Raw genomic sequence first — 14,458 nt, forward strand, 5'->3', positions numbered from 1 at the left:
AAAGGGTCAAACAAGAGTTCAGTTTGGCAGACTACATCTCTTGTTGCTTATCATGGTGCTCATACTGGGATCGTGTGCGAACTCGAACTCGGGGCCTGTCGCTTAGGCTCAAGGTATTAGTGAATGTTGCTCGTAAACCATTCCATCACTCAACCAATTTGCCCTGATCCACCGACCTAGAGGGCCACCTATTGTTGCTGGTGAGCTGAGTGGAGTGAAGGGATGTATAAGGGATTCTTGTATAGATTCAGATGCTAGAATGGCTATCGGATCAAGGTCTGCTGGGTACGACCTGCGAGGTGGGGAGGGGAGAAGGGCGAACTGACCTGTCAATCATGAATAACAAGACAATGTAAGAAGCTTGTATGAGGTATGGACAGGTAATTGAAATTACTGGTATCTTTGTCTAAAGTATAGGTTATTTTACATAGGCCGTTTCCTGACCGCCTTGTGCTTCTTCTTCTGCTGCCCAGGCCCATGCCGGAAGATGAATGCATCCTTTCCGTCCATAAGTCTGGCAAGATAGTGATCCATAAAGTCCGCCCTATCCGGCTCCAATTCCCACCTCTTCTTGAAATCTCCGTACACCTCCAATACCTTTTCGTTATTTGTACATTTCATGAAGGCCCGAAGCGCCCAGATCATGAGCCAGGTATCAAGTCTTAGACCCTGGACTTTGTTGTCAATCGCGTCAAATAGCGCGGCCAAGACGTTTTCAAGCCGATCACCTGTCCAAGGAGAAAACGGAGATGCGCCATACTTGCTGAACCCTTCAAAGATGGCGAGGAAGATGCTGCCGTGAACGGGCACTTCGAATTGTGGCATCTCGTCGAGAAATTGGGCAGTCTTGCTCAGGTTCCCCTTCGTTATAGCAAAATGCTTAATCAGAATGCGGTACGTTCGCATATCAGGAGTCTCATGCGCGAGCTCTTGTAGCTGTGGGCGGAGCTCTGGTATCTTTTTGCCGACGCGTGCAAACATGGAGTGAATATGGATGACAGCCTTATCCATCGAAGGGTCCATCTGGGGTATCTTGGCAGCCGCCGAGTAGCTGTCCTTCATATAACCGTAAACCTTCAGCGCCGCATCCTCGTCCCCACATCTCAAGAAGCTAGAGATGACGCAGTTGAGGACCACGGTGTCAACCATCTCCCCGGCCTCCACCAGTTCTTTGTATGCAGCCCGGACGCCATCGGGATCTTCGCGGAGCCCAAAGAAGTGAATCAGACTGACGTGATGGAAGCGGTTGAAGCTGTATCCGCGCTTTTTCATCTCCTCATAGAGCATCTCGGCCAGTGCGAAATTTCCAGCTTTGGACGCCGCGTCGAAAAGGATGTTGAAAGTGACAGCGTTCCCCTTGACCCCAGACAGCTTTTCCATCTCCTTCCACAACTGAAGAGCAGCCTCGGCCTCAGTATCCGTCACTCTGCCGACATATCTGCTTGCCAGGGCCAGTGCATGATTCCATTCGCTTTGTCGTAGAGCAATCCCGCAGTCCTTCGCGTCGCCGATGAGGGAGAAGTACCGAAGCATCGTCTGCGTCTCCTTCTTAATCGGTGTACCGAATATCTTGAGCAAGCGATGGCGCAGCTTTGCTGGCATATGAATCATCCGAGGTTCCGGTAGCGCCGCGTATAGGCTATGTATGGTGTCCAAGTCAACCCTCGCTGGATATCTCATCTTGGTGCTTACAGCAGTGCCAAGCTTGGTGACCAACTGTCCTATGTCTTCGTCGCCACGTAGTGCTTCATGGTATGACGGGTACTGCTGGTCCTCTTTCCTCTCCGATATCGTGAGCGGAGTAGGCTCTGGTTGGGCGTATCTGTTCAGGTAGGGATCCCTGGCGAGTTCCAGGTGTTCGTCCACTGTTCCAACATCTTCATGCTCCACGAAGCCGAGTAGGACGTTTTTGTCTTTCCGCATGACTACGTGATGTGATCGACTAGCCGAGGTAACGGCGGAGGCGGCAACGTGGCTGTATGATTGAGTTCGTCCGCGGATGGCCGGGTGTGAGCTTGTCGGAGCACGAGGGCGAACAGAAGAGGGCGCCGGCAGAAAGGTCGACAGCAGCCATGAAGCTGTCCGAGGACACTGAGTAGCCGGTGGGCGAGAGCATCGTGTGCGGTCCCTGTGGTGCTGGGACGCCGGCGCCCTCGAAGGTCTCTCGGTTCGGAGCTCTGGCCGGGAAGAAACTGCAGCTCGAGCTGCGCAGGGTCGAGTCGAGAGAATGGCACCGCATACGGACCCGTCTATCCGGCTAAGTACTTTCATGGGTTGTCGGGCATTGCGGCCAGGGCATCACCGGTCCATCGAAGAGCACGCGCTCGCTGGCGAATAAGTGAATGGAATTGGCGTTTGGGGATCGTTGGTGAGCTGCCAGCTGCGTTACTAAAAGCTCCGGGATGATTGGGATGGGAATATTATTTCGCTGGTGAAGTGCATGGGTGGAGTGGGGCCGACGGCGAAAGCCGGTGCCGGCGTTAGGATTGGCCGACGCTCCAAATTTCTGAGTTGCAGTTCGCGACGGACGGAGCTCATCACCTGCAAAGGCACCCCAGACAGGATCGAACAGTCGTGCCACATCCGCCTCGATCTCAATAGTGAGTCTCAATTGCCCAAACGATTCAGCTTACCAGACGCCTGACAAGCTTGATAGATCAAGATGGGGCGACAGATCAGGCCTGCACGGATCTACCAGACCGTGAGCCAGGAGCTCAACTCGAAAATCCTCCCACAGTATCCCGTTTATGAACCACCATGGTTCCAGGTCATGAGGGATATCCCCCCTTCCGAAATCATTACGAGGCCGGCTATCGTCAACACCCAGAACTCTAATCGCAAGCATCGCAAGCCTCAAGGCATCTACAAACCTCAACAGATCGTGCACGAGGAGGACTCCTTGCGGAAGACGTTCTTCAGAGACCACCCTTGGGAATTGGCGCGCCCAAGGATGATTTTGGAAACAGATGGAAAGGATTATCAGAGATGCGACTGGTCTAAGGGCGTTCGCCAATACAGAACCCCTCTGACCGGTGAATGGTAAGCTGACCCCGAATGCTCAGCTCCTCCCTCCCCTCGGAGCCACAGCTAACAACTAGACAGCGTCGTCCAGCGACAGCTTTGGCTCATGCACAACAAGAAATACCCGAGAGCAAAGGCATACGACATCGCAAGAAAGGAGTTCTACGCGCTGCGCCAGGAGGAGGAGATTGAGAAGCGCGTCGCCAGGGAGGAGGCGAGACACGTCGGAGCGTACTTTGGCAAGAACAGATTGCAAATCGCACAGGATCTGGAGGACAAGGAATTCGAGGTCTGGAAGGGCTGGGCGAGCAACAGAGCTGTCATGATCGAGCAGGCGCGCACGGCCAGTTACGCCAACTTTGGTGAAGAGACGACGGAAGAGGTTGCTGCCGAGGCGGAGGCAGAGGCGGCGGCTTGAGCAAAGAGGCCCCGGGCCTTGTAAGTATATGTACTACAAAGATCTGTATAATACCACAATTCCAGGTTGCTACGACTGCGAATAGCTATTTGATGCGCCCATTTCTGTGCCTGGCCCTGTTCATGAGATGTTGACCAGAGTGTCGTGGCCGTTCTGGAGTGAGCTTCACGCTTTAAGATCAGTGCTTACGAGGCGGTCAGATCATAACATATCAGAATACGTCGAATTTTCCTTTACTCGAGTTCGTTAAGTGTATGGGCTTGTATTGATGAAAAGAAGCATGGGACGATAGCTATGTATTCTGTCTGATGCTAAGCATCCACCAACCTTTCTCCCTCACAAGGGCTGGAAATGATTGAGATTTGACATATTGTCATGTCTTCTTTCTCACAACCATGCAACCTGCATTGGTAACCCCGTAGGTCTTAGCTACTTGCTCATGCTGGACTAATAAAATGTCGGCAATGCCAGTATAGTGAAACAGCTTCCCTGTCAGGCTGAGGGTCTGGATTCTGGCCCAGGACTCAATGTAGATGACCTGCATGGTGTCCTCTGGAACAATGTAGAGCATCTTGAGGAGGTACGCCACCAGACCGACAATGAAGCCAGTGGCAGGGCCATTGGTGAGAATGATGTCGGGAAACTGTTGGCGGCTTCTGGGGCCCTTGAAAGGAGAGGACAGCAGCAAGGGGAATATTTGAGCCACCGACATCATGGCGGTGAAGGGTGTTGTAAGTAGACTTTGATGGATCTTCCTGGCTCTCGCAACGATGTGTTTATCAAAGGTTCCCACCTGCCCCTCGCCGTGAATAGTTCTGAGCTCGTCTTCAAAAGCACCCAGGTGTTTGAGTGACATTGAGTCACCGCTAGAGATGAGATAACGTCGGTGCATGTCGGGCACATTAGGAAAGCTGATTTCCATCATAGCCAGCATTTCCTTGGTGTGGCCACCTGAGCCTAACACAATGAGGAAGTAAGCTCCTTTAAGCAAGCTGGGACTGGCGGGCTTCTTCGCAGCGACATCAGATAAATGGATCGGTCGCTTCAAACGGGACTGCTGGATTTGAAGGTGTCGGGCCTAAATAATGTCAGTAATGAGCAGATTTTCAAAGACAGATAGTTCAATTACCGTGAGAAAGACGCCGCTGGAGATGACACCCAGAACCAGGGTTAAGAGTAAGGCCCTCCATGAGGACTTGAGAATGAGGCCTAGGCCGAGGACGCAGAAAGCAGAAGCAATGCCGATCAAAGTAGATGCAGCCGCCATGTTGTCGTCTTGTGATTAGGTCTTTATTGATGTTCAAATGCCATTTCCCATTAGTGTGTGGTGTTGTTGCGATTTCTCAACCTGTTTAAATGGTGATATCAGTAATCTGTTCTGAAGAAGAATGGACAAAATATTACACACAGCTTGGCGTCTTGTGAGTGAACCCTTAAAATGTCAATCTTCGACGACTACTCGGCTGGAACAATGATAAATTGAGTGGTTCCCCTGACAAAGAATCAAGACTCACTTCATCGAAGAGGTATCAAATGGCCTTCAGTCGTGAGGTGAATGGCTTTCAAGTGGATGTAAGTGCACCGCTGGCAGTGACTTCCGAAGCTGTCACTGGAGAATTGTGGGTATCCTGTTTGATCCAATTGGAGCAGTGCTGCTCTGAGCTTCCGCCTTGTGCCGGGCTTCAGAAAGTACCTGAGTGTAGGTAATCCACTAGGAGGTTCCTGACAGAAAAAGCGGATGACCTCATGTTCCTGATGGGACTCGAGGACCCCTGTGACTTCCCCTGCTTTCTCCCAGGAACACGTGCAGACCGCCCGGCAGAATCTCGAAAGTTCCGGGCTACAACAATATCGACGAAAGACATACCGTCAACCTGCATAAATGCTTTGTGTGGCCCGAGGAGCCTCGAACCTCAAAGCGTCATGGCAAACTTGAGAAGCGGCAGGCTGCTGACCTGCTTTTACTGCGGCAAGCGCTCATCAACAAGATACGATGGCCTGATTCGAGAGTTTCTCTGCCTAAAATGCGACGCGACAAACTATTTGGACGAGGTAAGTAAACCAATCCACGGCGCATTGCGAGTCGCGATTCCATCTAACAGTAACCCAGCGCGGAGACATCACCGATCCTCCAGTAGCCAAGACCACTTCAGCGCCTGCTGCGACGACGTACGCGATACCACGGTCTCAGTCCCCCGACTTCAGCACCCCATCACAAAGCATCTTCTGCCCGACATGTCTCAAGAATCAGCACCTGTTCACCAGCTCCCTGGCACAATACCTGCCCGAAGATCCAGACCACCCCGACTATGCCGAACTCGAGAGGAATATGTACAAGTTCCGTCGACGACTTGAGCAGCGATACCCTCAGATATGCGCTCAGTGCGAGCCCAAAGTTCAAACTCAGCTAGATCAAGCCGGCTACACGGCGCGGACCGACCACCTACGACGCATGATGGATAGGAGCAGGAAAGTTAGGGTTGCTCCAAAGCAATTGACCTCGCTAGACATTGCGGCCAAAGTCGGAAAGTGGCTCTGGTTTGGTGGTATTTCTTGTCAATACCTGTGGCATGTTGCATCCTTGGCTGCTGTCTTTGCGACGCAATATGATGAAGGCCCGATGCGAGACCCGGATGCGGATGCCGAAAGCACAATGGTCCAGAGGCTTTCACTTGCTCTTATACTGCTTCTCCCTCGGCCTGAGAGGTTAATACACTGGAGTCTATGGGCCAATGCTGTGAGCATCTGGTGGAACCCTAAATTTGTTCAGGTCTTCCGTGGCTTCTCTCGACATATCCTGGGATTGTCACACTGGTACACCTTTCAGGGACTCATCATCTTTACGCGATTTCTTGCCATGAGAATGACCGAAATGAAAGGCGGGCGATCAGCTGAAGGAAGTGCACAGATGAGCCTCCACGGATTGATGGCTGTGTTGATGCTGGCTGTGAGCGACACGAATCACGATCTCCTCGAGGCGCTGCTGACTCGATACCCCAGATATACATACTTGCCCAACGATCCGTACGTGTGGATATGACACCCCTATTCCAGAACACCGGAACACCAGCTGCGTCACCACCGAGACCGCAAACGGCACAAGCTCGAGAAGACGACAATAAGAACATGGCAAATCTCTTGGACGACATTCTGGCCGAGTCCAGCCCGAGGCCCGGAATCCCTCCAAGTCCAACGAGCGTTGGCTCGGCATCACCAGCACTCTTCCAGCGGGAATTACAGCACAGATCGAGCAACCGAAACATTGGCATCAACACTCCGCAAAAGCTGCCTCAGCCCCAGTATTCGGAGGAAATGGATTGGTCTCCGACACAATCCAAACACCGGGCCTTCAATGATTTTGGACCTCCAAAGGCACCGAACCAGGTATTCGGGCAACCTGATCCAGGCCCCAACTCGAGCCCGTTCTGGTACAAGGTTCCTCCCGCGCCAATAACACCGGCACAGAAGCTTCGCAACGGTCCCAAGATATTGACGAAACCGGTGGAGAAAAAGTCAATCTTCACAACCGGCAGGACGGATGCGTCCAAGTCGCGGGGCGAGGACGCGAGCGGCGATACAGGCAAGGTAGCATTCGCGCAACCCACGTTCTTCGCGCCCTCGGCGTCGAACCCTAGCGATCCACGCAGCTCCTTGGCCGATCTGCTCAATTCAAGTTTTACTCTGAGCCTAGACGATGATGAAGAAGAGGGAGAGACGGCGTTGGCAACGAAGACGGAAACAGGAAATAAGCACGCCGAGCTTGCGAACTCCGGACCTTCGGCACGAACGGCTGGTTTGCGTAACAACCGCTTACTGGACGTTTTCACCTTGGCGATCCTCCTCGGCGCGTGGCTCCACGCGACATCTGCGTCATACCCGTACAGCCGGGACGTAATGTTTGGTGCCATGCTCCTGAGCATGGCCATTGCCATTCACCTCACCAGCGACGCAATCAGGGACATGCGCAACGAAAACACTCCCAGCTTGGCGTCCATTATCAACACGTCTCTGGGGATAGGAGAGCTTGCGGTGGCATGTCACTTCGCGCTCCAAATCTGGGGTGATCGGACGCCGACGTCCGGATTGCATGGCGCGTCGGTCATTGGCGCGATACTCGCACATGAGATGTGGAATGCTGCTTGCTAGAGCAGAGGGTATCCGTAGATCCCGTTGGCCCCCGTTAAGTGTTGTGGAGAAAGAGGGAACAAGACACCAAAGAAACACATGAGATGAGTAACACGAAGCATTGATTGGCATTGTTCAGCGGCGTTTGTCGGAATTTGGGTACAAGGCTGCATAAGGGGCACACAGGGGATTCATTACCCGGACGACCACTGGGTTATACACACAGAGGAGAAAAAGAGAGCGAGAGGCTCATGGGCTTGGACTTTGCGCCCTTTGGTTTTTGGGGTTACGGGTAGGCAGTTTTATCGTTGAATAGTTAGACAATGGTATATCGACGATGTCGAACGGTGTTACGCACCAGTGGTCCAAGTCCAACGAGTCTGGTGGGACTGGGGGCGGAATGGAGGGCTTGGGAAAAGTGAGAATTACCGATCATGCACACTACCACTGTTCCACGCGATTTTCCTCTCTCTTTTTCCCGGCCCGCCCTCGCTCTCGGGTCCTCTGGCCCATCGCTCATCTCTGAGAAATCAAACTGGTTAGCCGCGATGCGAGTGTGTGAGTACTGAGTGGTGTGGTCCAGCTGTGCGTTTGGCACCCGCTAGTCCGCGTATTAGTGGTGCGACAGGCTCTGTTTGCTTTCGGTCGAGCCGGGGCACCGTTAGGAAAGTCATGGATCCCGGCTGACTGAGCCGGACGAAATTTCGAACCAACTGCCCGCTGGCCATGGAATCCTCCGAGGTAGACCGACGCTACGGGCCCAGTGTACGCTAGAAGTTTAGAGAGTTATTGCTAACTTTGCTACGCGTGTGCTACGATGCTGTTCTGAGCTAGATCGTGGTGCTTGATGGCTAGATGGGGCGGGCTAGCATACGCCAGAGGCGCCGCCATGGCGTCGTTCATCGCATGGCTGGGCTTGTCTGCGTGCCCATCGGTGCTGTGATTTCATAATGCGACTTTGCGTTTGTGGATCGTGGGATTTATCCTCGTAGCATCTGGTAAGATTTCTTCGTAGACAACAGGCTCCACTAGTTTACGGTCGGTCGTGGGAAACAGGCACGACAAGATGCCTGAGATCCTTTTCGGCATCTCACTTTTTGGGTCTTCTGGGACAGTGACCCGAAATTGTGAGGCCCGGATCCCCGATGACAAGAACAAATACAGAGTACCTGAAGTTGATGCGAAAGGGTCTCGAAAGACAACGAGTGATGATAAATACAGGCGAGTCTCCGTCCGCCGGTGGGACGGACGCAAGTAACCCGCTCGTTCGCGAGGTTACCAAACTTAACACCGAGAGAGTAAGGTAACGGGGAACCATCCCGGTCAGCCTCATCGAGAAAATCTGACAGGCATCTGCCGCTCGGTGCCGAAAAAGGCGAGTGTGGCCGGCTTACAAAATACGGATACCAGGACCCTGGACAAACCTTTTGTTCGGTGAGTAATAACAGCTTAGTCTTCACAAGGCAGGATTCAAGCTGTACTATTCCTCTCAAAAGCAAGTAGTAAACTTGTGCTCCAGTGGTCGTCCTCTCACAACTGTAATCCGTCATGAGGTTACCGGAGGCTGATCGCTGACGGGTGTTTTTTTTTTTTTTTTTTTGTGATGCTCGCAGGGCTACTCTATACGTGCCGGTATTTCCGGGTGGCCACCGGGTAATGGGGATAATCAGATAATCATCGTGGGCCGCAAGGTAAGGTTTTCCTTGATTTCAGGCTGGATCTGGCACTGTCCAGCGTCACCGGTACCATGATGGAGGCGGCTCAAGGCCCCAAGGCTTCAAGGTGTGATGATGAGTGAGGTAATGCCGTCACTTTGGCAGCCTGGTTGAGACGGAATCGGCTGGTTCGAGGGTTGGAGACTTGTAGTATTTGCTTTTCCCCTTCTCAGATTTGCGTCATGTCAGCACGTAAACAGGTACACCGAGGTCCCTTACATTGCTTGCCTCGCTATAGTTACCAGGAGGTCGGTACAGTACAGAACCCTTGCGTGGGATTCCGTACGGCTTACGCAGCCTGCCAGCCTCTGCTAAAGCCACAGATGTTTGCACCAATGTAGGTCGCATACCACGCTCGGTCGAACCTGTGCGGGAGTCGACTGTTTTGGGCAGTGTCCGTACCAAGGGCAAATGACGTACCAGGCGGATTGTTACTACGAAGCGAGTGACAGAAAGCGATAATCTGGAATGGTGATGAAGCAACCAGGGTTCGAGAGCAGAGCCCCATGTCTTCATCAGTCGTGCCCTGTCATATGATAGGTATGCATCTTTGGTACTCCGTACTATCCAATACAATGGCTTGTGTGGAATTGAAGTGAGGTCAGTGAGATTCGAGGCGGAGGTAGGACTGGAATGCTGTCTTGTCCAAGGTGTTGAGTCAGAGTCTCCACGGTCGTAGGTGTAGCGAATTTTTGGCTCTTCTTCCCAGCGGTTACAGGACGACTCCAACAGAAAAGAGTCACGCTGGCAGTTGCGAAGATCAGTCATCCAGATTCCGTACGTCGTCGGCGCTCGATCGACGCAAGACGAGGCTGTTCGTATGTGGCTGGTTGACGCCGTCTCAAGACCCCCGCGTCCGCCGTCCGCGTGAGTTCCCCTACTGGCCATGACATGGCACGATAGGACGCAAGAGGAACAGCGGCCTCGAGCCGGGGCGATGCAGGCGATGCAGGGCGCCTGTCTCGGAAGGCCAACCACTGCTGGACACCACCCATTCAGCACAAGTCGAGCACACGACGCGCCTGTTGATCGCTGATCGTCCATGGATGGGTGCATTTCCAGAGACAGTTATTTGGAGAATCCCTGCTTAAGACGTTCCCCTCACTGGTCCAGTAGTTGTAGTCTACAACACACAGTTTTAATGTAGCTCGACCGGCCGACTGTCAGGAGGGGGACCAGTAATGTTTTGAGAAGATGTTCCCCCGAGATGCGACTCTAATCGAGACTGGCAAAGTCTGGGGAAAAGTTGATGGCCGGTGTCCTGTTGATCCCAGCATTCGCGTTGCTAGCGATGGCAGCTGTACCGGTACGGAGTACACCCGTTAATAGCATGTACGAACGCGCATCGCTTTGTCGGTCGGGTTTAAGGCAATCCGCCACTCGCGGAAGGCGGGAAGAGGAGATCACCGATCATATCAGGTTTTGGGTTGAGATTGGTAGAGAGGTCCAACCGCGGGATGGCGCTGAATCTCTGTAACTGCCCCGTGTCTGTCGAGTCTGTCTGTCAAAGTGGTGCACTGGTGCTGCCACAAGAGACGCATCGGCCGGTGCTCGCCGCCTTCCCTTTTCCCTCGTCGTTCTGGTGCGCCCCGTGGCTGAGAGTTGCCGATCATCTGTGGCTGCTGCGTCAGCGCTCAGATCGTCGGCGGGTTTCTTTCTCTTTTTTTCCCCTTGCTATGCGTACTCCGTACCGCTCGCTGTTTTGCTCTTTTGCTGGTCTCTGCGCTTTCCTTTCCCTTTCTGTTGGCTGGTCCCTGATCGCTTGGCGGTCTGTCACAGTTGTCACAAGTTTGTTGTCGCCCCCTTTGGCCCTGTGCTGGTGAAAGTAGTCCGAGACAGCCCACCCAAGCATCGTGGCATACCTTTACAGGCTTGCTATGGGGCTGGAGGATGCTGATGTTTCGTTGCGCAGCCAGCGGGTGTCCATCTTGCCAGGTTGATGCGAGTTATGATGATGTTGTGGATTTATGATTGTTGTACCAAACTCCAAGGAAGAGACGGTCGTGCAAATTAATGAGAGTTGGGGTGTTGGACTGAATACTAAGGTAAGGTACGTATCTCGCATTTCGCATCAAAAAAGGTGCTAAGAATATCATGCCTGAGGGTTGACCTTCCACGGGAAAGAGTAGGGAAGGTACGTATCGCCACAAGTATCCGTACCTCCCCTTTTCCTACCATTCCCATTCGCACCTTCCACGGTGCCCGAGTACGTACCCAGTTCCCCAAACAACGGTCTCTGTGCTTCTCTCCAGCTTGGCTTCCACGGTCTGCGGTGGCCCCAAAGCTTACAAAAGTCAGCTCGGCTCAAACTTCAGTGGCAGAGTGGTCCAGAGTCGCACCTTGTTTGTTTGTGGTTTAGTGGGCGTACCCTTGCTGCGTCCCCCACACTATGATCTCTTGTATCTCCAGCATCGACTTTGGGGCAGTGATACATGGTTAGCCGAGTCCTCCCACTTCCTGGCCTCTCGCTGGCCTGAGGTCTGCATTGGCCGGGTCCAGCCCACTACCGGTACGGAGTACACACTTGTCACCTTGGGAGCATTGCATTTTCCCTTTGAAATTTCTTGTCCCTCTCTGTCCCCAGCAAAAACTTCAGTGAGTCTAAGGTACCTGTCTGAGAGTGAACCTCCATAAGTATTGATGTATCTTTGTGCCCGTGGAAGTAAGGCAAGGTACGACAGGTACGGAGTACATACGTCCTTTCCCCAAATTTTTGTGATGCCACCACCCCACCCCCTCCTCCTTTTTTCGTCTCCCCTTCGTGCCTTCCTGGGTCTCCATTGTCGAGACTGTCTCCGACCTCCGCCTTCTAAGTCCGTTCAGGTCTCTCCCGTCCCATTCACTCAGTCAGTCAATACCATCACCCCTCTGGCTATCCATCACCCATCAAAATCAATCTTTTTTTCCCTCTCTCTCTCTCCGTCTGCCTCTACCTCTACCTCTACCTCTACCTTACCTCTCCCTTCCCCTCTCCCCCTTCCTAAAATTTAAACCAATACTTGGGCCTTGAACCTGAGACAACCCCCAAGGCAGATCTTTCCACCCACTTCACTTTCGTCTCGTCTTGGCCAAGCATTTCGACCAAAAGCCAAGCTAATTCCTACGCCAGCAAAGAAGAAAAAGGTACGTAGCAGCAGGCCTTCCCCGTCATTCACATTTGGTTCCTTGCGCAGGCAGACTGCAGTCAGGGCAGGCAGGCTCAGAGGTACCTTGTCACCAAAGCCAAGGCTTGTGTGTACTTCAGCCTCCTCCACCGCACCCACGTCCCGTCCACCTCACGCACCACAGCGCGGACCATTCATTCAACCCATCCCACACATTACGATGCTCATTTACTAACCCGCTCCTCCCGCGCGCACCCAGGGTCCTTTTCCTCTTTCTACCTCTGCCTCACTTCTACAACCAATACCAATCAACTATCTAAACAACCCCCCCGAACACTCTCCATTTCTCTCTCTCGCTTGCACAACTGGGACTCCCAAATTCGTCACCGAGACCTTGCGAGAACGAATCGTCGCCTACGCCTGCGACACCGCCAACAAGACTACCTTACCCGCGATTCACGACAAGATGGACCTCAATTTCCAACTTGCCGCCCGTCAGGTTTCTGCCTGTGCTCTTTAGAGACACGCAAAGGGACATCTTTCAACATTGCCTCTTGTCCCACGGGAGGAAAAACACGATTACACGCTTTTCAACACTCCTCACTAAATAACCACCAACCAAACAAACCGTACCGCTTCGCTCACACGACCTCTTACCCTTTCTCAACCTTTCTCCGAAACCCTGAACTTTACTACCCACGAACCCCAGAAAACAGACATCAGTACTGCAACGCCCGTGACCAGTCACGCGACCAAACTCACTCCACGATCACTCCACCCACGACTTACACCAATACCCCATATCATGGCTGGTGCCGTGGTCTCAAAACGAAGTGCGAGACAGTTTCTCGAAGACGAAGGCGGTCATCCCGCAGAACATCCCACCTACCACCCTGCGAGACGCAACTCCAAGCAAGACGACCCCATCCCTGTTGAGATGGCCGACAAGTACACAATCAAGGGCCCTTCGCGGCAAGGATCGCGCGAGTCTGTAGCCGGCTCCGACTCGACACTGGAGAGTTCTATACAGAAGCAGATCATGAAGGCGATTGAAGATGATTCCCAAAATATCGTTATTGCTGGAGAGAAGACGTTGGCCAGGCGCGAGGATGGGCTTCTCAAAGTCAATGACCAGGCGAAATCGCCCCTGGGCTCACCGGTGTCGCCTGGCATTGAGCGAGTCTTGCCTATTGATGGCCGACCCATCAACTTTGGTGTTGTTGTTCCTGGAGTCTATCGAAGCAGCTATCCCAAGCCCGAAGACTTTGGCTTCATTCGCAATCTTGGCCTCAAGTCGATTGTGTAAGTCACTAATGGTTTCTTTCCTCGCTCGAGGTTGTTTCTAACATTGCTCTTAGTACCCTTGTCCAAAAGGACGACGTCGATGAGCCTTACACTGCCTTCATGTCGAGCAACGGTATTCGTCACCACGTCTTCAACATGAAGGGCACCAAGAAGGAGGCCATTCCCATTCGCACAATGAAGTCAATCTTGCGGCTTGTTCTGAACCGAGAGCATCATCCCCTGCTCATTCACTGCAACCATGGCAAGGTATGTCTACAGCACCAGACAGTATTTGTAGTGTTCGCCCACTAATATGACTATAGCATCGCACTGGCTGTGTCGTTGGCGTGGTCCGCAAGGTGACTGGCTGGGAGCTCAACACCATTGTCGATGAATACCGGGCATATGCTGAGCCCAAGATCAGAGATTGTGATGTTAAGTACCTCACCGACTTTGATCTCTCGGATCTGTCCAACCTGTTCGTCCACGAAGCGAATATGCGGTTTCGAATCCGGCACTTTATGCGAGTGACGCTCTTCACTGTTTTTGTCGTCTTCGTCTGGTTCATTTCGGGGCATAGAATGCAGGCGACCGCCAGACGCGTCAAAGAAGTGAAGTGATTAACCCTGTCGCGGACGTTACAGGCTCTGGCACCTCTGCATGATGCTTGGCAATGGGCGGATTTTCGCCGAAGTCTGAACTAGGTAGAGCGCAGCACAGCACAGCATGGTACAGCACTCTGCAAGAAAACTGGACACTGTCACCCAGCAACAATACCCTACACAAAGACA

At 52.8% G+C, this 14,458-nt stretch overlaps 5 protein-coding genes across 5 annotated transcripts; 3 read left to right on the plus strand and 2 right to left on the minus strand.

The window, feature by feature from the left end:
* Nucleotides 1-423: 423 nt before the first annotated feature.
* N0V96_001320 (uncharacterized protein) lies at nucleotides 424-1,923 on the minus strand (the record flags this gene model as incomplete). Its single annotated transcript, XM_053192039.2, has 1 exon — nucleotides 424-1,923. One exon carries the CDS (start codon nucleotides 1,921-1,923, stop codon nucleotides 424-426), a length of 1,500 nt encoding a protein of 499 aa, XP_053050647.2.
* A 739-nt stretch (nucleotides 1,924-2,662) lies between these two features.
* RSM25 (mitochondrial 37S ribosomal protein mS23) lies at nucleotides 2,663-3,439 on the plus strand (the record flags this gene model as incomplete). Its single annotated transcript, XM_053192038.1, has 2 exons — nucleotides 2,663-3,039; nucleotides 3,103-3,439. The coding sequence occupies 2 exons, from the start codon at nucleotides 2,663-2,665 to the stop codon at nucleotides 3,437-3,439; spliced, it is 714 nt and encodes a 237-aa protein (XP_053050646.1).
* A 373-nt stretch (nucleotides 3,440-3,812) lies between these two features.
* On the minus strand, nucleotides 3,813-4,706 carry ALG14 (UDP-N-acetylglucosamine transferase subunit; the record flags this gene model as incomplete). Its single annotated transcript, XM_053192037.1, has 2 exons — nucleotides 3,813-4,517; nucleotides 4,569-4,706. 2 exons carry the CDS (start codon nucleotides 4,704-4,706, stop codon nucleotides 3,813-3,815), a joined length of 843 nt encoding a protein of 280 aa, XP_053050645.1.
* Nucleotides 4,707-5,362: 656 nt separating this feature from the next.
* N0V96_001323 (uncharacterized protein) lies at nucleotides 5,363-7,585 on the plus strand (the record flags this gene model as incomplete). Its single annotated transcript, XM_065756207.1, has 3 exons — nucleotides 5,363-5,491; nucleotides 5,550-6,095; nucleotides 6,494-7,585. The coding sequence occupies 3 exons, from the start codon at nucleotides 5,363-5,365 to the stop codon at nucleotides 7,583-7,585; spliced, it is 1,767 nt and encodes a 588-aa protein (XP_065615447.1).
* Nucleotides 7,586-13,188: 5,603 nt separating this feature from the next.
* Nucleotides 13,189-14,287, plus strand: SIW14 (tyrosine-protein phosphatase siw14; the record flags this gene model as incomplete). Its single annotated transcript, XM_053192035.1, has 3 exons — nucleotides 13,189-13,685; nucleotides 13,742-13,934; nucleotides 13,991-14,287. The coding sequence occupies 3 exons, from the start codon at nucleotides 13,189-13,191 to the stop codon at nucleotides 14,285-14,287; spliced, it is 987 nt and encodes a 328-aa protein (XP_053050643.1).
* Nucleotides 14,288-14,458: the final 171 nt, after the last annotated feature.

Source organism: Colletotrichum fioriniae, assembly GCF_027942845.1.
Source record: "Colletotrichum fioriniae strain IMI 355084 chromosome Unknown scaffold_1, whole genome shotgun sequence".
Lineage (NCBI taxonomy): Eukaryota > Fungi > Ascomycota > Sordariomycetes > Glomerellales > Glomerellaceae > Colletotrichum > Colletotrichum fioriniae.